Genomic DNA, 27,723 nt, shown 5'->3' on the forward strand with positions numbered 1-27,723 from the left:
CCTAACAGTAGCTGCCTGCTGTTGCCTGCACAATTTCCTAATGCAGGAGGGAAGACAGGCTGGTGGCTACTGTCCTCCGCAGTTCGCAGACAGCAATGGAAGCTCAGGAGAGCTTATTTCAGGTGACTGAAGGAAATCCACCCCACCACTCCCCCAGGCGTGCCGGCAAGGTTCTAATACCTACTCGAGGAATGCAGCAGACGTGCGCGACAGCTTTGCCAGCTACTTCCATGGACGTGGCGCCGTGCCATGGCAGTTTACTTGAAGGAATGAGTGCTCTCTACGTTCACCGTGAACGCATGATAATTTATTTTGATTTGTTCGAGAAACAACTATTTATTTCGCTCACAACCAAAGAACAACAGAAGATAGAAGCAGTGTGTATTTTGTAGAAGAATACAGCTGAGCTCCAGCATAAAAAAAATATCACAAATTCTATGCGATATGCCCTGGCAATAAAATACTTTGTTTAGAGCACTTCCTGTGTCTTTTTCAAATACTTTCATTGTCACTTCCCGGCACAGAAGATGGGAAAGCAGCTTCCATTATTAACTTGTGAACTCGGAGCTTTGTCATTTCTTTCTTGCGGTCGTGCAGTCTGGCTAAAAGTGGCTTCATGCTGAGCAAAAAAAGTTCATCTTGATCGGTGTTCGATGACGATTTCAGTTCATTTAGCCGCTCCCTATTTTCTATTAAGGCCGTGACCACTAGCTCATCAATATTGGCTTGCTTCCTCTTCTGGGAGTGTCCTTTTTTGTTGCCTGTAGGTTGGGTGGGGCAAGCAGTGGCACACGGGCTTGAACCGGCCCCGCTTTCAGAAGGTCCTTGACGATTACCTTCAGCCAAGTCATTGTCGCACAGTGAGGTTGACGGAGCTAGTGTGTCGCCGACTTCTGTGACATCTGTAGCCTGGGCAATGGGAACGTCTTCAACTAGACTGGTGTCTTCGCTGCTGTCCATATACAATGACTGAAACAGTGCCTCTGCCGACGTGCTCGAATCACTGCTTGGAGCCAACGTACATGGATGTCGTACTTCCGGTGCCACATGACTGGGTCCTCCTTCCATGTTGGACACAGTGCTGCGTTAAAAGAAATGAGAGCAACATCTGTGACCGCCAGCATTAGGTGTCCAGTTAAGAGGGGAAGATGCTATGCATTACGTGCAAATTTTCTGGATGTGAGGCATTTCAAAATTATTCAAACATAAACAATGAGTTAAAATGGCGTCGAAATGGACGAGATCATCTTTTTTCCATTAAACTGTTAGTGGGGAACGACATGTTTAGGCTGTTCAAAATAATTTTTCCACTTCAGCGTGCCAAACAAACGTGTGCACAGGAACAGCACGAATTGAAATAGAATACTATTCAAGAGAGAAGGGGGGCAGAGAAAACTAGAGAAGGGTCGGGGCATGCACATATAGAGCAGTGCATAGCGGGCGCTGAGCGCACCGACTGGCAATGAGCAATTAAAAATGCAAACTTCAGGTAGCGCACCTTCTGCTCTGCATTGCGTCGTTGAGAAATGTCAGGTTGTCAAAGAGGGCTCACTCCTTTACGGCGTCAGAGCTGCTTCCAGACTTCACGTATATCTTCCGCAGCCGAAGGAACTTCTGTCGGAGGCTCTGCCATCTGTGTTGAATGTCAGGCACTGCATGCATGAAAAGAGAAAAAATACATAGTACTCTGTTACTGATTTCTTAAAAACGAATGAATATATTGTCACGTGGTCGTGACGTTAAGAACACAGTAGCAATACTGTGATAGACAAAACTAACTTTTATTGGGCGAACCTGTGCCCACAAAACAGGCTACACTTATAGCACAACGATAGCGGCGAACACGGTCGGCGATCGTCGAAAATCTGATCAGCGGGTGAAGCGCGTCGGCTTTTATAGAGCAGTCGTCGAATGTTCCAGACTAATCGTTCGGACCCGCGTGCCTTCCACAAAGTTCTACACCATTCGCGTTACGCGATGAAATCAGATAACACAAGGTTCGGCGACAACAGACAGCCGGGTAGAAGCATCGATAACTTTCCAGAAACTTCGGATACATGCAAGCGCGTCCCGCGCTGGTCGCCCGATAAATATACATACACGTGTCAATACCCCCCTCTTAAAAAGCATCGTCCCGATGCTACAAAGACAGCGAAACACAAAGGGACACTTATTAAACATAAGTAACAAAACAACGAAAATAAATAAAGTCCAAAGGTCAGTTACGCGAAGTCCCAAAGTTCGTCAACGCTGGTGGTACGGCTTGAGCCGCACAACATGGACAATTTCAGGTCGTGAGCGGCGCCGCTGTGACAGCGAAATGCCGTCTGGCACGACCTCGTAGTCCAGTGCACCAATACGTCGGATGATCCTGTATGGTCCAAAATAGCGACGCAAAAGCTTCTCGCTCAGTCCTCGTCGGCGTATAGGGGTCCAAACCCAAACACGGTCACCGGGCTGGTACTCGACAAAGCGTCGTCGGAGGTTGTAGTGTCGGCTGTCGGTCCTCTGCTGGTTCTTGATCCGCAGGCGGGCGAGCTGTCGGGCTTCTTCGGCGCGCTGGAGATAGCTAGCGACGTCAAGATTTTCCCCGTCAGTGACGTGGGACAGCATGGCGTCGAGCGTCGTCGTCGGATTCCTGCCGTAAACCAGCTTAAACGGCGTGATCTGTGTTGTTTCTTGCACCGCCGTGTTGTAAGCGAATGTTACGTACGGCAGGACGGCATCCCACGTCTTGTGTTCGACGTCCACGTACATCGCTAGCATGTCGGCGAGGGTCTTATTCAGCCGCTCCGTAAGACCATTCGTCTGCGGGTGGTAGGCCGTTGTCCTCCTGTGCCTTGTCTGACTGTAGTTCAGAATCGCTTGGGTGAGCTCCGCTGTAAAGGCTGTTCCTCTGTCGGTGATGAGGAATTCTGGGGCAACATGTCGCAGCAGGATGTTTTCGACAAAGAATTTCGCCACTTCGGCTGCGCTACCTTTCGGCAGTGCTTTAGTTTCAGCGAAGCGGGTGAGGTAGTCCGTCGCCACGACGATCCACTTATTTCCGGTTGTTGACGTCGGAAAGGGTCCCAACAAGTCCATCCCGATCTGCTGGAATGGTCGGCAAGGAGGCTCGATTGGCTGTAGTAATCCGGCTGGCCTTGTCGGCGGTGTCTTGCGTCGCTGACAGTCTCGGCATGTTCTGACATAACGGGCGACGTCGGCGGTCAGGTGCGGCCAATAATACTTTTCTTGTATCCTTGATAGTGTCCGGGAAAATCCTAGGTGTCCAGCGGTCGGATCGTCATGTAGGGCGTGCAATACTTCTGGACGAAGTCCTGACGGGACAACAAGAAGGTAGTAGGCGCGGACTGGGGAGAAGTTCTTCACGAGTAGATTGTTTTGAAGCGTGAAGGAAGATAATCCGCGCTTAAATGCCCTGGGGACAACGTCGGTGTGCCCTTCCAAATATTCGACGAGGCCTTTTAGCTCCGCGTCTGCCCGTTGCCGTGCAGCGAAGTCTTCCGCGCTTATCATTCCGAGGAAGGCGTCGTCATTCTCGTCGTCTTGCGGCGGCGGGTCAATGGGGGCGCGTGATAGGCAATCGGCATCGGAGTGTTTTCGTCCGGACTCGTAGGTGACAGTGATGTCGTATTCTTGTGGATGTGGATCCTTTATATTCGCTAGCCAACACAACGCGTGATGGTCGCTGACGACTTTGAATGGCCTGCCATAAAGATAAGGGCGAAATTTAGCTGTAGCCCAAACGATGGCGAGGCATTCCTTTTCGGTCGTAGACTAGTTGCCTTCCGCTTTTGACAGCGACCGGCTAGCGTAAGCTATCACCTGTTCGACTCCGTTTCTCCTCTGGACTAGAACGGCACCGAGGCCTAGGCTACTGGCGTCAGTATGGATTTCTGTATCGGCGTACTCGTCGAAGTGCGCAAGTACAGGCGGCGACTGCATGCGTCGTTTGAGTTCTTCAAATGCGTCGGCCTGCGGTGTTTCCCACTTGAACTCGACATCACATTTCGTTAGACGTGTTAGCGGCTCCGCGATGCGTGAAAAGTCCTTGACAAAGCGCCTATAGTAGGCACACATGTCAAGGAACCTACGCACTGCCTTCTTGTTGATGGGTTGCGGGAACTGCGCGATTGCAGCTGTCTTTTGCGGGTCTGGACGGACACCAGATTTGCTGATTACGTGGCCTAGGAACAGAAGCTCATCGTAAGCGAAGCGGCATTTTTCCGGCTTCAAAGTAAGCCCTGACGACTTGATGGCTTGTAGTACTGTCGCAAGCCGCTTGATGTGATCGTCGAAATTCCCGGCGAAGACGACGACGTCATCCAAGTAAACGAGACAGGTCTGCCACTTCAGTCCTGCTAATACTGTGTCCATGACGCGCTGGAACGTTGCAGGCGCCGAACACAGTCCGAATGGCATAACCTTGAACTCGTAGAGGCCGTCTGGGGTGATGAAGGCGGTCTTTTCGCGATCCCTTTCGTCGACCTCTATTTGCCAGTAGCCAGACTTGAGGTCCATCGATGAGAAGTATTTAGCATTGCAGAGCCGATCCAATGCGTCGTCTATCCGTGGGAGGGGGTATACGTCTTTCTTCGTGATTTTGTTCAATCGACGATAATCGACGCAGAAACGTAGGGATCCGTCCTTTTTCTTCACTAAAACAACTGGAGACGCCCACGGGCTTTTCGACGGCTGGATGATGTCGTTGCGCAGCATTTCGTCGACTTGGTGTCTTATAGCTTGGCGTTCTCGCGTCGAAACTCGGTAAGGGCTCTGGCGGAGTGGTCGAGCGCACTCTTCGGTTATTAGGCGATGCTTTGCGACTGGGGTTTGTCGAATCCTCGATGACGTCGAAAAGCAGTCTTTGTATCGTCGAAGCAGACTTCTGAGCTGTTGCTTCTTAATCACGGGGAGACTTGGATTTATGTCGAAGTCTGGCTCGGGAACTACGGTCGTCGGGGTAGATGCAACAGAATCCGAGAGGACAAACGCATCGCTGGTTTCCTGAAATTCCTCGATGTATGCGATCGTCGTGCCCTTGTTGATGTGCTTGAACTCCTGGCTGAAGTTTGTCAGCAACACCTTCGTGTTTCCTCCGTGCAGTCGAGCGATCCCTCTTGCGACGCAAATTTCACGGTCGAGCAGTAGACGTTAGTCGCCTTCGATGACGCCTTCTACGTCGACAGGTGTTTCGGGGCCGACCGAAATGACAATGCTGGAGCGAGGCGGGATGCTCACTTGATCTTCGAGCACCCTCAAGGCGTGGTGACTACGAGGGCTCTCCGGCGGTATCACTTGATCTTCCGACAGCGTTATTGACTTCGACTTCAGGTCGATGATTGCGCCGTGTTGGTTCAGGAAGTCCATGCCGAGAATCACGTCTCGTGAACACTGTTGGAGGATAACGAAGGTGGCAGGGTAAGTCCGGTTATGAATGGTAATTCTTGCCGTGCAGACTCCAGACGGCGTGATGAGGTGTCCTCCAGCGGTTCGAATTTGAGGGCCTTCCCACGTAGTCTTAACTTTCTTCAACTGGGCGGCGATGTGTCCACTCATGACGGAGTAATCAGCCCCTGTGTCGACTAAGGCAGTGACTGCGTGGCCATCGAGAAGCACGTCGAGGTCGGTGGTTCTTTGTCTGGCGTTGCAGTTAGGTCGTGGCGTCGGATCACGGCTGCGTCGTGTTGAACTGAAGTTGGAACGTCGTGTCGTCAAGTCGTCGTTCGTCGGTGTAGTCTTGCCTTCCTGACTTCGTCGGGACGGCGGCGTGTCGTTGTTATGTCGTCGAGATCGTTTCGTCGGCGTCTTCGTCGGCGGCGGAGGATCTTCGTCAGTTCGACGAACAGCAACCGCACCTCCATCGGTTGCTGCTTTTAGTTTTCCGGATATGGGCTCGCTGACCGGCCCCGGGCTGGGCCAGTGTATGGTCGGCGCTGCGGCGACAGGTAGCGGCCTGGTGATGGCGAACGGGACGGCCGTCGAGGGCTCCACTAAGTAGCGGCGAGGTAATCGGCGATGTCACGTGGGCGCTCGCCAAGCTGTGGACGCGGCGCGTTGACGGCGAAACCTCGCAGTCCCATCTCCCGGTACGGACATCGTCGGTAGACGTGACCCGCTTCTCCGCAGTGGTAGCAGAGCAGGTGGTGGTCAGGAGCACGCCAGATGTCCGTCTTCCTCGCGTAGGTGCGCTGGGCGACGGGTGGTCGTGCTGGCGGCGGCGGCGGCGGACGACGAAACTGTGGCGTGACAGGGCCCTGGCGCGGTCGCGGAGGGGGTCCTTGACGGCGTGCGACGGCGGCGTAGGTCATCGCTTGTGGCTCACGCTGCGGCGATTCAGGGGCTACTCCAAGTTGTTGTTGGAGCTCCTCACGCACGGCGTCGGCAATCGAAGCCACTTGAGGCTGTGATGATGGGAACAGCTTTTGTAGCTCCTCCCGCACGACAGCTCGGATGGTCTCGCGTAGGTCGTCGGCGGTCAGTGACTGAACTCCGGCGTAGTTTGTCGAGGTCGTGCGGCGGTCGAATTGCCGGTTTCGCATCTCGAGTGTCTTCTCAATGCTGGTGGCCTCGGGAAGAAACTCGTCGACGGTCTTCGGTGGGCTTCGTACCATTCCGGCAAAAAGTTCCTCCTTCACACCACGCATCAGCAGGCGGACTTTCTTCTCCTCGGGCATTTCAGGGTCGGCTTGGCGGAAGAGACGGCTCATTTCTTCCGTGCGGATCGCGGTCGTCTCATTAGGTAGCTGCACCCGGGTTTCCAATAGCGCTTGGGCTCGTTCTCGGCGTACGACGCTTGGGAATGTCTGCAGGAAGCCGCTTCGGAAAAGTTCCCAGGTCGTTAGGGTGGCTTCTCGGTTCTCGAACCACGTCCTGGCCGCGTCTTCCAATGCGAAGAAGACATATCGCAGTTTGTCGTGGCTGTTCCAGTTGTTAAATGTAGCGACTCTCTCGTACGTCTCAAGCCAGCCTTCCGGGTCCTCGAAAGTTGAACCACGGAACGTCGGAGGCTCCCTGGGCTGCTGTAGCACGATGGGCGATGCCGGGGCTGCCATTGGGGTGGACTTGGTGGCAATCTTTCTGGTCGTCTCAGGCAAAACTCCGTGCTCCGGGGGCAGTTGTTGAAGACGGCGGCTTGCTCGATGGTCCGGGACTGCGTTGGTGTTGTCTTTGCGTTCCGGGCTTGGATCACGGCTTGTCGGGGGCGTCCGGTACATGGACCAAAAGCACCTCCACCAGATGTCACGTGGTGGTGACGTTAAGAACACAGTAGCAATACTGTGATAGACAAAACTAACTTTTATTGGGCGAACCTGTGCCCACAAAACAGGCTACACTTATAGCACAACGATAGCGGCGAACACGGTCGGCGATCGTCGAAAATCTGATCAGCGGGTCAAGCGCGTCGGCTTTTATAGAGCAGTCGTCGAATGTTCCAGACTAATCGTTCGGACCCGCGTGCCTTCCACAAAGTTCAACACCATTCGCGTTACGCGATAAAATCAGATAACACAAGGTTCGGCAACAGACAGCCGGGTAGAAGTATCGATAACTTTCAAGAAATTTCGGATACATGCAAGCGCGTCCCGCGCTGGTCGCCCGATAAATATAAATACACCTGTCAATATTCACCAGTGGGTACTCCATCGGCACATAACAATTCAAGGTTGTCCATTTGAAGAAAAGAAAAAAAACTACTGAAACATACTGGCGAGACGTAGAAAAACAATACAGCCCACTAGCTCCGCTTTGTTGTGAAGATCGGTATGACACTTGTCACAACGCGCCCGGGTTTTGTGGCATCTTGATTACCAAGAAAGGGAGCAAGCATTATCCGTGAAATGTAATCCGAAATCTCAAATACTTAAAACACGACCAAAACATGATTTCACCCAGCGTGAAAGTGTCAATTAAATATTTACGTGACAGCTTTGAAAGTCATATCGCATTATGCACACTTCATTAAGCGCTTTCGCGAGTCTATCGCTGCGTTTCGTGCAGGGTAGCCTTCACAGCATATCCCAAAATCACTTGCAGCGACCAGACAACCATCGTAGTCGTAAATACTCTCCCTAAAGGCTGATTCACACTAGGCCGACACGACACCGATTTTGGTCTGCCGACTGTTGGCGACCGCATTTTCCTTCCTTTAAACCGTTGGCCACGCATTTTCCGTCCTGTAAACTGCCGTCGACTACCGTCGGCAGACCAAAATCGGTGTCGCGTCGGCCTTCTGTGAATAAAGCCTTAACCACTTCACTTAGAACGTTTCACAAAGTTTACAAAACGTCATACGGTTGAAAACTCACTAGCATAAAAAAAGCGCCCAGGGAGACAGCACGCCGCTGAGCGAATTGACGCACGCGACACGGAGCAGCCCGGCAGATCGCAGCCGGACGACGCCGTCACCGAGCTAAGTGGCTCGTTTTTATACACTTCGAATGTTCTCCTAACGTCACTGTCATGCCCACAAATGTTACATTAAATTTTACTTACCGCTTTGTCCCAGCACTGTGGATACCTGCTCCCATGCGTCTTGCTGACGTTGTTTGTCCCTGTACGCTTTCAGACGCTGGTCAAAAAGCTCGGGTCGCTGACGTACTTCTTCAATTAACAAGTCATCGCTCGCCAGTGAGTCCATTTTGCACACCCTTACACTGCACACAAACGCACAGCGAACAAACCACATGAACTCTGAAAACAGTCTCGCAAGGCACACTGCACAAATTTTCACGAACTTCGGTTGGCGGTGCGAACAACACAGCCAACCTAACCGTGCGCACGGAATGGTGGAACGGCACCTCCGGCGCCCGGAGCTCTCTGCAGATGGGAGGACGGAAGTGTCGTCACCGGTTGTTGAAAACCGAAAGCTTATCGGTCATTGGCTGTGTCGCAACGGTCGTAACATAACAGTCGTAAATGTTACCGACGCTTTAACACTCTCACCCACGATTTTTGCGAGAATTGCGCACGTTGGTACCTTTACGTTAGCAGTCTGAACTAGACGCTTACGCTTGTTGGCCTTCCGCTTACGCATGTTACGAAAAATCGGCGCCTTACGTACGTAGTCTGAACATAGCATTACACGAGTGTTCCCACGGTTATCGATCGGTATTGACGCATTCGTCGCGGCGGAAGGAAATGCCCAGACATTACGGCGCCGAAGGCTGTTGTAACAGCATCGTCGGTCGTTATACGCCGTCGCACGTTTCGCAAAGACGAGAAGGTGCGTAAACATCGGATACGCGCCTGTCAACCATCACGCCCACCATGAAGACTCCTAGAAAATGGCTTCATTTGCGCAGACCACTTTGTCGACGATGATTATGCGATATTGGGATTGGAGCGGTCGTAGTTGTCGGGAGGACCTTGGTGCTACAGGAGTAGGCGAGCAGGATTTAATTGCAGTTTTTACATTCTGAATAAGACATACACGCCTGTCTAGCGTGACTCCCATACGGAGCACGCAAGACGACACACACAGCAAACAGCTTGCGAGCACACAGCTCACTAGGACATTTCTAGCATGACAACGAGCACCCACTAGCAGCCGGCAAACGCTGCTTATAAGCACTTGATTCCAAGCGAACGGAAACGTTCGTCCAGTCATCGTTCGACGTCACCGTTCGACGTCACCGAAGATGACCCGCCCTTTTGGAGGAGGCGGGCTCACATACTCGTGTCGCACACACACACAGGTGCAAAGGTCCGGAGCCGGAGCCGACGTCAGAGGGCTTCGTAGAACTCTGCTTTGTCCCTGGTGGCGCGGCCGAGTACGACATTCCTGAGCTGACCGCGCACCACGTGGCCGCCGGTAATCCGCAGTTCTCTGAAGTGCGCCCCGTCTGGTTGGATTGGAGCACGTGCAGCGGGCTGAAAGCTGGCACGTTGCTACCCCGTACGGCCATTCCTAACAGTGACCAGCCCGGCTGTGCTGAACAGCCTTGACACGCCACTCAATCCTCCTGTTCAGGCAATACAATTCAAAGAGCGAGTGCTTAGCTGGTTAACCTCCCTGCCTTTCCTTCCCCCCCTCTCTCTCTCTCTCTTTGTAACTCCAGCTGTGTTCGCCACATTTTGTTGCTTTGTAACCGCAGCGATGACCGCAGGAGCACCTGTTGAAAGAATGGAAATTACCCTTTCATTGGCTGTGCAAGAACAGATATTCTCGAGTTGTGACAGAAATTGTTCACCCTGGGGATGCACGTTCTTGTCACAAAACAAAACAGTCACGTTGTGAGCACTTTCGCTGCGTCTAATATTCAATGAAAGAATATGAGCGCTGTTTTAATTGACCAAATATACAAAACACAGCCAGGCAATGAACGCCAGACATTGGCAAGCATGTGTAGTAATCTAATATGCGCAGGACATTTATTTACATTGCCTTTTCACACGTTGCTTTTCAACCTGTAGCAAAAAAAGACGGATTTTCATAGGTCTCTGCAAGATCATGCGTCCGGTTTCATGACTTGATTGCCTGTGCAGCATTTCCGTAGTAAATGTCACAGCCAAAGTCTTTCCTTTCTCTATGGCCACAGAATTGATGTAGCTTAGTAGGTCAACGGGTCCCTAGCGCAGCCGTCCATCTCAACGAGTTCAACCAGTAAATGGCTTCGAATGGTGTGAATGTGACAGTAGCCGTGAACACAGGGCTATGAAACGGCTGGAAAATTCTACACATGCCATTCCTCGTCGCGCAAAAACGAAGTGCGTAGCGGTCGGAAGCCGACAGCGTCGCCAAGCACAAAGCGACGAGTATGACGCTACGTACGATTCAGCCGTGATAGCTGCCTTTCTGCCTCAACGTAGGTCACGAACGAGACGAGATAAACGATAAATCGTCAGCAACTACGTACGGTGAAATAATGCCTTACGTAACGGTGTTGCGCGAATTTCATTGTTTATTTAGTATCCTATGCGTACTGAGTAGACCACTCAGTGGGTGCATTTCATTGTCCTTGTTATTGTCCTACACCTCTTATGTACGGCTGCGCCCATTGTTCACAATGCAACGCAGATCAATTGCTGGCGCGCATATCTACGCCTATGCCTGCATCACTGCCCTGCCACTTTCTTTTATATTTTTGAAAATTATGCACATCCATAACACAAATGTTGAAATGCATGTGCAGCGAAGCTTCAGTAAAGCGGCATGAATGAAATCATATACGGTGCGTGCAGTTTCGTTGACGTTCATGTTATACAGCGCGTACCCCACGCGATATGTTTACCGTTATCCGCCACACAGGGCACCACTTCTTTATATATTTTTTACGCGTCTTATCTGCACCAATCGTAAGCTACACGGTAGTGGAAGCCATGTATAGGGTGGGAGCACAGTGCGGGGCGTACGCGAAGGGACGTCGCGATGGGGAGAGCGCTGTACGACGCTTGACGAACGAGAAATGGTGGTGACAGGTGTATGGCGCAGATAACTGTGACAAATGACTTGCTGTATATAAACATTGTGTACCTCTAATGTCACGGAAGAGCGTCATGTCACTACGGCAGAGCGAGCTCTCTCAAACGCGACTACTACCGCCGAAGTCGATTAACGAACCGCTCAGTGACCCCTCTCTCCGAGCGTCAAGTAAGAGGCTAAATTTACATTCCATTGCGTCATGCGTGATGAGAGCACAACGCCACCTGTGCACGCGACACATGAATGATTGAGTAATGTCTTCTTCTTTCCCCACTACACAACCATACCGAGGTAAGTCACGTGGCTAGTACGGTTAAAAAACATACGCGACAATTGTATCACATGTTTTTGTTATACTTTGTTACAAACATTTAGCCTTACATGCGGCTACATGCGGTGCTCAGCCTTCCTGTACTTAGCTCTGTGTACTGCACAGCCATTACCCGTGCTCGAGTATGTGTTCGAGCACTCAGCGGCCAGGTAACACATCGGCATTCTTGCAAAAGCTCAAATCACAAGCGACCCCACTCGCAAAATTTGAGCAAGCAATGTGCCTGGCGGTCTAGGCGGCCTAGGCGCAACATGGCGCAACCAAGAGATCGATAATTGCGTAAGCACCATCAACAATCGCCATATGCGCGTCGCTTACGCTTTGCCACCAGGTGCACGCGTCGTTTGCATAGGCGCTACTTGCAGGGGGCATAAGTGGCGATAGGTTGTGACAGGAGATACTCAAAGAATTAGGAGTGAGCCAAACAGCAGTGCAGTATGTCAGCACACCGTCGGTGGCCTTGACAAGAAAAGAAGTCACTTCTTGAGGGAAGCCCCAAGAAGTTAGAAGGGACGAGATTTGGCGATGGCATAAAAACTGCGGTAACATCAATAGAGAAACAGATGACAGTGCAGCTACGTCCACGTCTGTTAATTCCTTTCTGTGTTCTACAACTTCTCCGGCTACAATCCTCGCATAATGAACCAACTACCTCGGTTAAGTACTCTTTTGATTATGTCATTCCTCACTGTCACATACAACACTGGCCTGTAACGCACTATGGTGTACTCGCCATTTTTTCTTCTTGTATCGCCGTGATCACCATCTTCGATATCTCTTTCTTTGGCGTGCCGCTGCTCTCGTTGACATCAGCGTGGGAGCACTTCGTTTTGGGTATTGCACGGTCTCACCACAGCACTCGCCACAACACCGATGCCAGTCATTAAGACCGCTAAGCTCCCTATGATGCATCACACTTGTGTTGTTTCCCATCACACTGGAGACGAAGTATTGCTGTGAGTCCCAGTTCGAGCTCCTGGGTTGTGCGAAAAGTTTCAATCCACTTTTATCGGACCCCACACAATTAGGGAACAGACTTCGCCGTTGAACTATCGCGTCAGTCCAGTTGTCGCGCCTTTCGACGGCCGCTGCAATACCACAGAGGTTGTGTTTCGCGTTTAAAGCCTTTCATGCAGCGTCCACCGCTATAACCGGGGGCCAAGTTAGCTGCTTGTGCGCGCGGGGGAAATAGTTGCTGCTGATGATGACGACCTTAACGTGTTTGGCACATACTCACCCACATGGATTGGCCATGAGTATAGTCCAAATTTCACATATGTGCTAAGGTAATAAGTTTAAAAGTATATAATTTTGATAAGTTAAAACGAGGGAAGCTAAAAACGATGAAATAGACAGTCATTTAAAAAAAGTATATACAGTTTAAATGAGGAAATAAACTAGGAATCAAATAAACAATACGGTCAACACTGACACCGGTTTGATGCAGAAATCAACTTTTACATGCCGATGCCAATATTCCTGTGTGAATGCCCAAGCACAGACGCTCCGAAAGACAGCAGTAACGGAGTGTTCAGTTCGCAGGCCGAGCTGTCGCACTGTAATTTTCACAGTCATTTTTCTCAGGGCGGAGAAACGCGGGCATTCCGGAAAATAGTGTTCGAACGTTTCTAATGAGTTGCAAAAATGGCACCAAGGGGAAATTCCCAAACCAAACGAATGCATCTATAAATTTGTGGGCGAGACTCGACAACGCAGTCTCGTTAATGTCACTTCCGTCTGTCTCATTTGAAAAATTTCCTGCTCCAAAGGAATCATAAGTGGTGTAGTCCCCAGGATGATGTAAGAGTTGATTTTGATGTTAAAAATATATATCTTCTAAACCTGGCAGACGTGATGCAACCGGTCATTGGAAGAAGGATCAGCACAGGCCCGCTAATAGAAGCCTTGGCCAAGCTGTCTGCAGCTTCATTCATAAATATGTTTATGTGCCAGCTGCAGGCACCCATATTAAACGTAAACTCCGCAAATGACTTGGAGCCAGTGTAGTCTAAGCATTATATTCACCCTACATCTTCTCCACCTATATAAATTCATCATCATGGTCAGCTTCATCTGCTTCAGCGCGGGGCCTGCTGTATAAGCCGTCCAGGTATAGAAGCTGCCTCGCAATATGCATACACGCGTATAATCAGGTAACTATTATTCAACTTCAAAAAGCAAGATCAGATTACTGTAGGCAATATGTCATAGAAATCATTTATCTATAAAGCGTGCCCATTTAAAGTTCGGTTCAAACTCTTTGCAACATCTGTTACTAGGGCTGTACCCACCTCGGCACCCTTCACAGTGGGTAGTAAATTAGAAAAAAATAAATTTAAATAGAATTTAAATGTTCATTGTAGATTACAGGTTACAAAAAACAATAATATACGGAAGGACGTCGCATAGTCAAAGACTGTATCGGGACCTCCTGAAGGGTATATGAAGGGTATAAGAGGCACGCTTTCGTTTGGTGTGTGTTTGTTTTTTTTTCATTGTTTTAACACAAGCACCGTTATTGCAAACTCTTAAAAAATATTGCACCTTTTCGGGCTTATCTTCAACCACACAATAATCGCCGTTTGCCGTTATTGCAATTCCTTTCTTGAAAACTCTGCGTTCCCTAAATTACTGTCCAGAATTATGTGTCACACTGATAACGCGCGTGCCTTTCGTCACGTCGAAACACCGGGCTCACAAACTTAATCACAGGAAAGGCAAGCAGGGCAGACGGTGATTATTGTTGTGGAAGAAGATAACACTTAAAGGTTTCAAAACTTTTAAGTGTAGTGTAGGTGTCACTTTACAAGTTTAATGAGTCATCTCTGCGAAAAGCCTATTAACCCGCCTCCCTTTTGATGCAAAAACTTATCGTGTACGATTGAACGGCCGAGCCATGCTACGCATAAGACCTTATGTTTATGCAGACTTTTCGTTGCGTTGTACAAGTACAAGTATTTTCGTCCAAATTTAAAAAGCCGTTAATAAGCAGAATTCGTGATTTCCTTGCAGCGGTAAGTTGGTACAGCATCACATATATACGTTTTTGGAACATAATTCATCATCATCATCATCAGCCTGGTTACGCCCACTGCAGGGCAAAGGCCTCTCCCATATTTCTCCAACAACCCCGGTCATGTACTAATAGTGGCTATGCCGTGCCTGCAAACTTCTTAATCTCATCCGCCCACCTAACTTTCTGCCGCCCCCTGCTACGCTTCCCTTCCCTTGGGATCCAGTCCGTAACCCTTAATGACCATCGGTTATCTTCCCTCCTCATTACATGTGCTGCCCATGCCCATTTCTTTTTCTTGATTTCAACTAAGATGTCATTAACTCCCGTTTGTTCCCTCACCCAATCTGCTCTTTTCTTATCCCTTAACGTCACACCTATCATTCTTCTTTCCATAGCTCGTTGCGTCGTGCTCAATTTGAGTAGAACCCTTTTCGTAAGCCTCCAGGTTTCTGCCCCGTAGGTGAGTACTGGTAAGACACAGCTATTATATACTTTTCTCTTGAGGGATAATGGCAACCTGCTGTTCATGATCTGAGAATGCCTGCCAAATGTCCCCCCCCCCCCCAGCCCATTCTTATTCTTTTGATTATTTCCGTCTCATGATCCGGATCCGCCGTCACTTCCTCCCCTATGTAGAGGTATTCCCTGACGACTTCCAGTGCCTCGCTGCCTATTGTAAATTGCTGTTCTCTTCCGAGACTGTTAAGTATTACTTTAGTTTTCTGCAGATTAATTTTTAGACCCACTCTTCTGCTTTGCCTCTCCAGGTCAGTGAGCATGCATTGCAATTGGTCCCCTGAGTTACTAAGCAAGGCAATATCATCAGCGAATCGCAAGTTACTAAGGTATTCTCCATTAACTTTTATCCCCAATTCTTCCCAATCCAGGTGTCTGAATACCTCCTGTAAACACGCTGTGAATAGCATTGGAGATATCGTATCTCCTTCCCTGACGCCTTTCTTTATTGGGATTTTGTTGCTTGCTTTATGGAGGACTACGGTGGCTGTGGAGCCGCTATAGATATCTTTCAGTATTTTTACATACGGCTCGTCTACACCCTGATTCCGTAATGCCTCCATTACTGCTGAGGTTTCGACAGAATCAAACGCTTTCTCGTAATCAATGAAAGCTATATATAAGGGTTGGTTATATTCCGCACATTTCTCTATCACCTGATTGATAGTGTGAATATGATCTATTGTTGAGCAGCCTTTACGGAATCCTGCCTGGTCCTTTGCTTGACAGAAGTCTAAGGTGTTCCTGATTCTATTTGCGATTACCTTAGTAAACAGTTTATAGGCAATGGACAGTATGCTGATCGATCTATAATTTTTCAAGTCTTTGGCGTCCCCTTTCTTATGGGTTAGGGTTATGTTAGTGTTCTTCCAAGATTCCGGTACGCTCGAGGTCATGAGGCATTGCGTATACAGGATGGCCAGTTTCTCTAGAACAATCTGTCCACCATCCTTCAACAAATCTGCTGTTACCTGATTCTCCCCAGCTGCCTTCCCCCTTTGCATATCTCCCAAGGCTTTCCTTACTTCTTCCGTCGTTACCTTTGGGATTTCGAATTTCTCTAGACTATTTTCTCTTCCATTATCGTCGTGGGTTCCACTGGTACTGTATACTTCTCTATAGAACTCCTCAGCCACTTGAACTATCTCATCCATATTAGTAATGATATTGCCGGCTTTGTCTCTTAACGCATACATCTGATTCTTGCCAATTCCTAGTTTCTTCTTCACTGTTTCTAGGCTTCCTCCATTCCTGAGAGCATGTTCAATTCTATCCATGTTATACTTCCTTATGTCAGCTGTCTTACGCTTGTTGATTAACTTCGAAAGTTCTGCCAGTTCTATTCTAGCTGTAGAGTTAGATGCTTTCATAATTGTGTACCTCTAAACCTACAGTTCAAGGTTGCGCGATGCTGCCCATTCACCGCGGTACACAGAGCTAACAAAGTGCTGATCCAGAGATAAACATTTACTCGTCTTAGAACTCAAGAAACGTACACTTTGATTTTCACCAGTAAGTTTTGCCTTAGTGCGTAGAAAGACATTCGGAATGCACAAGAGACAAACTCATCAATAAAGATATTCAGTAATGGTCACGTGTTGCTAGTAGAAAGGAGGTAATCGTTTGTTGAAGGTAACGTCTTGTGATTTTTTTTTACATGAGGAATGTTAGTCATCTGACATTGAGATTCGCCTTCTGTTTTCAAGCTAGTTTGGGACAAGCATTTTGGTCGTAATGTTCCCAGTTTATTTAGAAAATAACACCGTGTTTTCAGCGCTTTACTAATAGTTTTGCAGATCGCTTCGTTAACGACGGCGGCGGTATCCGCGGTGAGCGGAAGGCCAACTTCCGTATCCTGAAGGGGTTCCGTAGACACCCGGCGAGTTGCCCGCACCGTAGCCGGCGGCACCGTAGCCGTAAGGTGGTTGGCCGCCGTAAGCGTATCCGCCGAGTGCTGGGCTAGTGGCAACGTAACCCTGACGTCCGTACGGGGTGTATCCGTAGCCTCCAGCAACGCCTCCGTAGGGGTTGTATCCGTATCCGCCGTAACCACTGTAGCCACCAGCGTTGTAAGGCCCCGCCGCCCTAGCGACATAGGCTCCAGGTGCACCAATCTGTCGACCACCCGAGGGAACCGGAGGGACGACTGGCGCGGCGTTGAAGACCGCGTCGGCGCTGGCACCGGGGGCGGTGCCGGGCTCGTTGGTGTCCACGGTGGCACGGAAGCCGTTCGCATCGGCAACGTAATTTACCCGACGGTAGAGGCCGTTGACGTCACGGTAGCCGTACGAGCCGGTCTTGGCGTTGTTGGAGTCGCCTTGCTCGGTGCGGAACTGCCGATTTCCGTACTCGTCCACGTTGTCGTAGCCGAAACTGTACGGCTGAGGTGGCTGCAAGCCAGAAGAAGAATGAGATTTTTTCGTTGGCAAACCTTATGCTAAGAGAAAGAAAGAGAGGGGGAGAGAGAGAGAGAAAACGAGAGGAAAGACAGGAAGGTTAACCAGTGTAAGTACCGACTGGCTGCCCCGTGCTGGGTAGCCAATCAGTATACACTTATGCAAAAGTGTAGTAAATAACATTGTACAGAGGAACTGGAAAAACAAGTGTTCCCTGTTTTGTGACGAAAGCTTAGCAGCATAGTCCAGAACCCATAAAATCAGCTAAGCCTTACAGGCATGGGTTTGTCATTAACATCATTATGAAGGACGAAAAGAAAGAATGCTAAAAGTCGCACCGTACAATTGTACCAGAAACTCGATTAAGAGAGTGTTCGCAAAATTATCCTTGTCACGAAGGCTTGTCCGTTCCGTAAGAATATTTGGTAGGTAACAGGTGCATTCTTTACACTATGCTTTCGTTGTTTACGGACCAACATCGTCATCGAACAACGTATTCGTGGGCGCGGAGGTCTTGAAGTATATATCAGCGCAATACGTACTGTCGCCCATTGTCAAGCTTGCTGTACCAAGCTTTACCAAAATGTATTCACAGTTTCTTGATCGCGGACGCTTAGTTCAAAATATGCAGGACAATGTCGATATTATGCAAAAAATCCTGATTTTAGTTTGCAAGATAACCAGGACCGGATTAAGAAAAATGGGGGCCCTGGGCTAATGAGCATGCAGGCCCCCTTTCCCTATATTGAACACCCCCCCCCTCTCCCGTGTCGCCTGCTATGCTACTGGAAATATGCCATGTTTCATTTTATAGCAATCAAATTAAACTTAACGAAGTGCGATCAAAGGGATTATTATTATTGTTATTATTATAAGGAAAACAACAAAACTTGCTTGAACGCGTGCTATTGTAAACACCAACACATATGTTCACTTTGTGATTAATCTGCATCCTGTTTTCAGCAAAAGCTAGGCTTTAAGGAAAATTTTGGCGCACTCATGACGAACAAGAGCGTAGAAAAGACAACAGAGCTCAGATGTCCATGCTTCTGAAGCCAGGTTTTGTTTGCATCATTTAGTTCAATACCGTGAGGAGACACATGGTTGTATCCAAAACATTATTAAAACTCAAGCATCAAACTGCAGTAATCTTTACACACGTTACTCTATAAATATGGAATAAATATATACTATACTTAAGGCAATACAAACAGCATAAACAGGCACTAGATTGCAGATGAAAATTACCAACTATAATTGCAAATTATTATTCGAAAATATTTTCGCTAAAGGTTAGACAAGCAAGAACGACTCCAAACTAACGTGGTACTATCGAAAACAACAAAAATACAGTTATTTATAAGCACGCTAAATATCACGAGAACAAACAAGAGGTGAACAACAAAGATTTGCATATCTTGAATTACACTAGTCAGCGTTTCATTGACAACATGGAGGCTGGGATGCGACACAACGAACTTATTAAGCCTATCCATGTATAGCGAAAACAGTCCTCTTTTAAAATGGCGTCTTTCGCGCGTTCGCTTTGGCGAAATCAGACATAGTGTGTTCGAAGGACAGATCGCGGAGGAGGTCACATTCAATGGACATGACAGCAAGCGAGTTCACCTTGTCGTCAAACGGGCTCGAACGAAGGCGATTTTTTATCAGCGACAACTTGGAAAATGATCGGTCTCACAGTTTGCCACGTGTATGCTTAAGTACATTCGCAAAGCAACAGAAAGGTTCAAAAACACATCAACAGGCTTTCTTTAGTGCAGCAATTTCATTATTCCCAAGGGACTCGTGCCCTAGCACACAGAGTTGTACAGAAAGTTCGCAAACTGAACGAGTTCAGCGGAAAATGCTGGCTCCAAATCATTTTTGTAGGTTTTCACCAGCTTCTCAGCCTGCTGTGCCAGAGAGGCCTCGCTCCCAACTTCTGTCAGCAATTTTAAGAATCCGAACCTTTAACAGAGCTCAGTGTGGGCAGCGTTTCCGACTCGCAAAGCAGAGCCTAGACTGTCAAGTACAACATCGTAGGTCACTACGATAAACTTGTTTTCTACCTTGTAGCGCCTGTTACGTTTCGCCTACGACGCGCGGTGTAGCCTGCGCGGATGCAGCGGACGCCGGGGCTTCATTCAAAGCGGCGGACATTTTGGCCCGTTCGGAGCGGCCGCGACGCATCCCCGCCGAGCGCGTCCCGGAATGTTTAGTGCCACGTGTTTTTGTGTGTGCGTGTGTGTGTGTGTGCCCACGCTTGTCAAAGCGCGGCAGCCGGGGAGAGGAGTTCCCCAAGTGTGAAGCGAGGAGGACTGACCGGCGCCGGCCCGGCTGATGCGTCACTACACTCGTCTCTACATGTCTCAGTCCGTCCGTGCCTCGCTGTCACGTGGTGTCGTCCCGTGACCTTCCTTCTTGCCCGCGACGCCAAGAGTATAAGAGCAGCTGCCCCCGGACGCCAGGAGAGAGGCTCCGATTTCTTCTGTTGAGTAATGTGCTCTCCCGTCTCTCCACTTCGGTCGACCTGACCGCCCGCTCTTTGCGATGCTAGAATAAACAAGTTGTTCTGTTAGGAGTCGACTCATGCTTTGCCGGGACCTTCGGATGCTTCCAGTGTGCCCCAGGCCGCCAGGCCAACGCTACCCTTGGGGCTTGCGACCCATTTGCAACAACGGGCGCCAGCGGTCCGATTGCAATAACGCGTGTCAGCACTGAGGTTCTAACAGCTGGTGGCAGCGCTGAGATTCCAACAGCCGGTGCCATCGGTGGGATTCCAATACGCCCTATCGCTTTTTCCGTCCGGGTGCTTACTCAAAACGATGCGTTTGCCCTCATCCTGATAATATTGATTGGTACTTAGCGTGCGTGCTCTCTCTTGGAAGGTATCAAAGAGAGGTCGCAAAGAATTAACAAAGCCTTCTAGAGAGCTCAGCAGCTCTACAACAGTTGAAATGTCTAGGCCTGGATTCTGAAGTCCTACGCTCGTTTTGCCAAAGCGCTCCAAGATTTCACTCCAGAAAATCGCCATGAACGCAGTCTAGTTTTCTCATTTTCTTGTAGAGAGAGTGCGCTTCGTTCCTAGTGTCACCGGCGTCTTCCTCGTTCTTTGGTATATCTTCAAGGTAACACAAGACTGCATTCAAATTTTTCAGAATGTCCTTACATTATTCAACGTGTCTTGACAACCTGGTCTCAGAGAGACCTTTAAAAACAAGCTGCTGGCCAGTTCCGCCGATGCTGTCCAAAAGGTACCTCCATCGCTTAGGTGAGGCAGCAAAGAACACATACAGTCTCTGAATTACAGTGAAAAGTTTGACTGCCTCAAGGCAACTGTCAACAATACACGCGCCAACTAAGTTCAGTGAATGACCAGCACAAGGGACCTAGACTGCCAATTCGTTCAGGTGTCTGATTTGATCTTGCATTCCTTTGTATTTTCCGAACATATTACTCGCATTAACGTAAGCTTGGCCCCTACAATCATCAATTGAGATGCCGTTTGTCGTCAAGAGGGACATCATGGTATCGAAACGATACAAGCCGGTATGCGATTCAATTGGAACACATCCATGAAATGGTTCATACACTTTCCCAGTTAAATAGTATCGTAAAACAACTGACAGCTGATCAACGTGAGTAGGGTCTGGAGTCGAATCAACAATTAAAGAGAAGTATTTTGCGCGTTTCACTTCGTCAACGAGACGTTCCTTACAGCCTTTGCCATACGCTCGATAAATTCATCACAATTGGTTTTTGACAGATACGATAGGTGACCTTTTCCTTTGATCCCGTAGCGTTTGATGTGCTCCTCTAGAAAAGGATCAAACTTGGCAATGGCCTCAAGCGCTCCCATATAATTGCCATTTCTTGGTGAACCAAAAATCTCCTTACTACCCCTAAACGCTAGGTTGCGCTCAGCTAGAGGCTTAACTACAACGACTACACGCTTCAACACCTCTGTCCAGTAAACGGTCTCAGTGACGTGATGCTCAACCAGCTCCTTGTCAATTGTGCTGCTAGAGTTAGAGCGGGCGAGCCATGCTGCCTCGTAGTTCCGATCCTCTACGCTATTTTCGTGTGCGCAAACCTTTTCATCGGCTATTTTCCAATCAGAAAAGCCGTGCGTGGTAAAAGCGCTGGGGTTGCTTGAAATCGAAAATAGTTTGCAGATGAAGCAGTAAACGGAACCTTTGGACTCCGAGTACATTAACCAGTGTCGCTCGTACGCCTCCCCATTTGCAGCCTTTCGATCGAAAAGATGAGGTGACATGTAGCGTTTCCAAGTTTTATATTGCCTTTAGGAAAACGGAAAATTTTCTGCCCGATTTTGAAAATACAATGGTCCTTTCTCAAGGCATACACTCCGAAAGCTGTGAGTAATAACGTCCGGCCACTTAGCAGGGTCACTTCGGAGAATCTCGCAACGTACCTCTTGCTGCGGGGGTGTCTGTACTTCTCTGTTGCCGCAACGAGAAGCCGTCTCATTCGCCCTCTCAAGGCACACTTTGTGAGTGGGAGCATGATTATTTGAAGCCAAACTAACAGGAAACAAGGGAGTCGGTTCTTGGAGAGTTGCTTCCTGGCGCTCGTCAGTAGAAGGAGGCTCATCGGAGAGGTTTGGAACCTGCTGATCAGCAGTAGTAGAACTCGGGCGTGGCAGATCGGACACCTGGAGCTCTGTGGCAGGGGCGCGGCCGAGTGGCATAGACGTTAACGACTCAAGAACAGGACAGGGGTCGGTTAGCGTCGGTTGCTCAGAAATATGGACGACCAAGGTTGGCACCGTTTTCACACGATCTAGACAGCCAAGATGACTGAAGCCTTGCTTCTTGCCAGAAAACCATGGTGATGGAGTTGGTAAGTCCTCCACACAAGCACAGTCGGTACTGTTGGGAGTTTGACACTGACTGTAGGTAGAGCGATCATACTGCTCCACGGAAGCTGCATTCAGTAGGTACTTTATCATCGTTGGTAGCTTCTTTTCACGCTCTTCTCTTTCTAACTTCGCCTTTCGTTTAGACGCACCACTTTGACGCTTCCGATCGAGCATTTTCGCATGAATGGATGCTGATTCTTCACCGGGCACTTCGTCAGTCCGACGCGACCGCAGGTGTCCAACGGTGGCCATCCCGATGACTGGCGCAGGCTGCCTCGGCGGTCCGCGGCTGGCCGAGACTGGTGCACCCCCCGGGAGCTCCTCAGCAGGCGGGCTTATGCAAGTTTAAACGGCGGCTCGGGGCTGAATCGCAGCCCGCGATCAACTGCCTTGTATAAACACGCGCCGCGTCTGTCTGTTACTAGCGCCAAAACAGGCGTTCACATATGCATAGAGTTCCTTGTACAAATTCCCTCCTTCTCCGTACAAACTCACTCCTTCTCCCGTTCCGGTCTCGTCTTCCTATTGGCTAGGAGCAATCGTCTGTTCTCGTAGGTTCTCGGTTTTTCTTTCGCCCCGTTGACGCCGAGCGCGAGAACGAAGGGGAGAGGGCAACTCCTAGCGCGGGCGAAGTTACGCGCCTTCCATCGCCTCTGAGTCATCTTTCTGGAAAGTTTGGCGGCCAGTCTGACCTACTTTTTCCGTCGAGCGCGCGTGAGGGTCCGCAGCCACTAGGCAGGAATGGGCCCTGGAGACAGGCCTTTGTGTCCATCTCTTCAACTTCCCCCTTCACTCTTCCACAACCCTAGCCCGAACAGTGAGCCTTCCATGCCTCACGGCTCGCGGACAAAAGCACGTGTGACGTCTTCTTTCCTTTCCTGCCTCGACTCTGCCATCAGACTCATCAGCATCTGCTACCGGACTCATCCTCCGCCGCCCAAATTACCATCACGGTAAAGAAAAGTCGAATGGGAGGCACTATTGGGTACTGAATAAAGGATGTACTGCGGCACATCCTTTCTATGAGAAGGACAGCGACGGAACTATTTGGGAGGTGGAGGGTGGCGTGGTGGTGAGGAGGGGCAAGGGAGATTTAGGTCCTCATCCCACATTACATGTTTTAGGATGTTTCCTCCTTGCCCTTCCTCTCCAGACAGCACTGGACAGGTGGACTGACGGGAAACCACGAAAACTCTTCCAAGCAAATGCACCTCGCATCGTAAAAAACAGGGCCCCGCCGGTGTGGCGGGGGATTCCTGTTTTTGCAGCTCGACACGCTCTCCCCAAGGGATCAGGCTAAACGCATCCTGTTACATTAGGCGGGGGGCCCGTCTGCTCGTTCTGGTTTTCTCACTTCATACACGTCGCTCTAAGTTCCGTTGCCCATGGTTAAATATACTAAGCAGGTTAGAATAAATGGGCCTCCTTTTCCTACTGTCCAAGGATAGGTTCTGTGCTACAGCCCCCTTATCCCTCGCCTTTAACCTAGCGCTGAAGATAACGCGCTTTCATGCTCACGCCATGTGAGCCCGCGCAAATAACCGCGGGAGACTTTCAGGCTGCAGTTGTTTCCTCGGTAAAGTAATGAATGAAGGAACAAAGCGCACAAAGCAAAATATTCCGCAAAATTCATCTGGCAACAGCGGCAGGAAAGATTCAATCAGAGAAAAAGCGTTGAGGTTGTCTCAGCAAGAACCAGACTTGCTTTAAGCAGTAGAGTCCCGCGCCAGCACTTCTGACGGTAATGAACAGTACTAGCTGCGAGTCGGGCGAGCCAAATCATGGCCCAGTATGGTACAGACAGAAGCACAAAGTAAAAGACGTTATGATTTCATAAAGCAAAATATATCTGTTGTTACCGTGGCTGAGAAAATATATGCACTCATATTGACGCCAGTGTCAACCACCAGGGCAAGTGAGCGGAAGGATTGCGTGCTCGCTGAAACGCCCGGTATTAAAGCGTGCGTACAGAGAGCAAGTAGTACCCACAGAGGTATAGGCATCGTATCCTCCGTAAGGTGTCCCCGAAGCAGCGTAGCCACCGAAGCCGGCGCCCCCGTATCCGGCTTGTGTCGGCTGGTGGTGGTGGTAGTTTAGTCCGTAGGCTTCCACGGCGATGTACACCAACAGCACTTGCAACTGGGATTAACAAAAAGAACGTTTGTAATCTACAACAGCCCGACAACGTTCGAGCACATGTCATGTTGGGCCTCGCCCCAGCGTGATACCTGCTCACCTGTTAAACGCACTGGGAAATAGGGGTAAGTTAGCAAAACTTCGAGCGGGTGATATATTTAAAGGGCCCTGAAACAGTTTTCCATCTAATTATAGAAAGATGTAACTTATAAAGCACGTCTTTTCACATGCTTCATGTTTAAACATTTTTCGAATTCTTCGACTAGAGTGCAGTTATCACATCGATATCTGAATTTCGCTCTCTATTCATCTCCGCTACAGTGCTGGAAGCTTCACAGTAGAGAAGCCAGAAAGGCAAAGCGCTCGTCGTGCCACCCCGTGACGGCCGCGGAAGACCACGCTACGCAATACGTCGCTTCTATTCGTAGGCCCTGCGCAGATGACAGCTATGCACCGCAAAAAGATGAAATGATTTTGATGGATTTTGATATACCATGCACGCATGTTTTTCATTTATTTACCTCAAAATTAGCAACATGCACTGCTCAGACTGCTCTGGCAATCACCAAATCACCCGATAGCGTTGTTACGTCAAAGTGCTTTCAATGGCGCTGCATGACGGAATTGCGGAAGCGATACCAAGCGAGTTCTTGCAGTTTTTGGCACGTGACTGTAAATTCCCTGCTGCATGCAGTGCAGTAACATTTATCTAAATTGTACACTGTAGCCTCTGCAATAGATCGGCTACGTTTTCTTATAATGTTCAAAGAGTTCTTTACGGCCACTTTGAGGGCACTTATTATTCATTACCTCTTCCGTCTATGGACCAGCAAGGGGCTCTAACTGCTTGATCGGTGCTTTAAATGCTGTTTTGTGCGCTTCCTTTTGAAGCATACAATGTCAGTACTCGCCCGTAGCTTTCAAAGGGAATACTGTGTCAAGTGAAGAATTTGTACTTGTGTTTGTCTTATGATAAGCGTTTGCATGTGCGTTCCGCGGAATCATTTTGTAACCATGCTTCGTACTTTGACGATAAGGTTTCTTCCTTTCTTGAGAAACCTAATTTGTGTCTTTCAAGCAAGGAAATCGCCCTTCTCTACGATGTGCACATTTATTGATGCAGTTAGCAAAAATGAATTCAATACCATTTGATACAAAGAGCCCTCTTCAGCCTTGAAATAAAGTACGCGCGAGTTCTTCATTCGGGGGTTTCGAAAAAGAGTGGCTCCGTGTAACTCGCAAGCATTGTTGACAGCGTTCGCTCACGTTAAGGGAAGTCTAGAGGATTGACACGTAAGACCTTCTAGTTTTTTTATAATTCATGTTCTTATAAACTGAAGCGTTTTTAAATGTGACCCACTGCGTAGGTCTGCACTTACTACGTCCTTCGTGAAGCTGCAATTCATTAATTTCAACTTCCAATCCTCGGCGGCCGCACTTCGCTGAAAGTGAAATGTAAAAACGCTCGGGTACCGAATTCAAGGTCGAAATTGATCTGCAGCTCCCCACTACAGCGTCTTTCGTAGCCACAGTGCTTCATTGTGACGTGAAACCTCATTATTCATGAACCAAGCAGTATGAATATTCTAAAGGTGCATCAGGTATGGTACTGATGGACATAGGAGGAGGATGTAAAAAGTACAACAATAGGTATAACATGAAGATAAACAAAATTGGAAAAGATAACCTAGGAATATAAAACACCTCAGACAACAAACAAACGGGAAAATTAATGCAGTGTATTAGCACCCTGTTGACTTTGTCTTGATGGGCATGATAAGCAGAGTGAACAGCACGAAATTCGTTCACGACGTTCGCATAAACATTTATCAGGTTAGACCTAATCGAAGATGGAAGGGCCCGTGAAGGTCCATATTAAAATGCGCGTACAACTGATTTACAGGTGTTACGAAAAAATAAATTTGCCTACAACAAGACGTTTTCTTAGGCTACCTAGTTCATAATGCCGAGTAAACTAATAAAGCGCAAGAAAGAAAATACTGACAAGGTGGGGAAGACTTCTACTGTGACCTGCCGTGCCCAGGTGTTTCTTAGCTCCCCTGATTTATTCTGCAGCATGAACATCATTACAGGTCACTATAGGTCGACATGCAACTGTATATTTCACAAGCTCTCCCACCACATTGCGTAAATCATCAGAAAGGGAAAAATAAGGCAGCATTCTCTAAATGAAAGTGATGTCCCCTGAAATTACTGTAATATAAATTCTCACCGTGGCAAACATTTTTGCTTTTACGAAGATCTCGCAGGTTAAGCCAAGACAGCTGCGGCCCGGCGAGCGACGTTGATGCGACAGCAAATGTTTTCTGGCTGCTTCTCTTGGGCAGCTGGCTTTTATACACCAGCCAGCGACACTTTTCCAAACGTTGCGTCTGCGTGACACGTAGTCGCAACCTATTTTGTTGGTTTGCACTCGTCGCTTTGCTTTCCTATCTTGCAAAACTGCACTGTCGTGCGGGATGGCGGCTTGAGTCCTCATTCTACGTAAAAGGCGGTTCCGCTCTTAAGCAAATCTTGACGTCCATGTCAAGAGCTACTGCATTTCTGCGAGTGACGTTTGGAAGCAAGGATACAAAGTTTGAACGTTTAACTTCTGGATTTGATTACAGACGCATTGCTGCAAAATTATGCATTTCGCTAACCTACTCATCAACCTGCATCAATCTTCGATTGGCAGTTGACGATATTTATCAGAATTTAGAGCTCTGTGGCAGTAAAGTATATGTCACCTTCAAGAAAGGCCGCTCGACAACTTTAGCCGCAGATGTCCAGGTACTAGAAATTATAATACCAGTTATTCTGAAATCCATGCGTTCTTTCTTAACATTGGGTAGCTTATAAATTATATGAAAGTATTGAGATACTCGAGCTGCAAACCCTTATTTTGATCTCGTGTTTCGGTATAATTGAATATCTGTATTCGATTCTATTTCGAAATTTCATCATTCGAACTATGCACAAGTTGGAAACGGGAGGTAAGTCGGAATCGAAACTAAT

General features: G+C 48.7%; 1 protein-coding gene and 1 long non-coding RNA gene across 2 annotated transcripts; both read right to left on the minus strand.

Moving 5' to 3' along the window:
- Nucleotides 1-945: 945 nt before the first annotated feature.
- On the minus strand, nucleotides 946-8,772 carry LOC139059524 (uncharacterized). The gene is made up of 3 exons (XR_011514194.1): nucleotides 8,500-8,772; nucleotides 1,499-1,652; nucleotides 946-1,081 (listed from the first exon to the last, which is right to left on the minus strand). It is a non-coding gene; the product is annotated as an uncharacterized lncRNA (long non-coding RNA).
- Nucleotides 8,773-17,028: 8,256 nt separating this feature from the next.
- On the minus strand, nucleotides 17,029-27,020 carry LOC135900235 (prisilkin-39-like). Its single transcript, XM_070537948.1, has 3 exons — nucleotides 26,939-27,020; nucleotides 24,559-24,708; nucleotides 17,029-17,681 (listed from the first exon to the last, which is right to left on the minus strand). The coding sequence occupies exons 1-3, from the start codon at nucleotides 26,948-26,950 to the stop codon at nucleotides 17,097-17,099; spliced, it is 747 nt and encodes a 248-aa protein (XP_070394049.1). The 5' UTR covers nucleotides 26,951-27,020; the 3' UTR covers nucleotides 17,029-17,096.
- Nucleotides 27,021-27,723: the final 703 nt, after the last annotated feature.

This window comes from Dermacentor albipictus, chromosome 1 (assembly GCF_038994185.2).
Source record: "Dermacentor albipictus isolate Rhodes 1998 colony chromosome 1, USDA_Dalb.pri_finalv2, whole genome shotgun sequence".
Lineage (NCBI taxonomy): Eukaryota > Metazoa > Arthropoda > Arachnida > Ixodida > Ixodidae > Dermacentor > Dermacentor albipictus.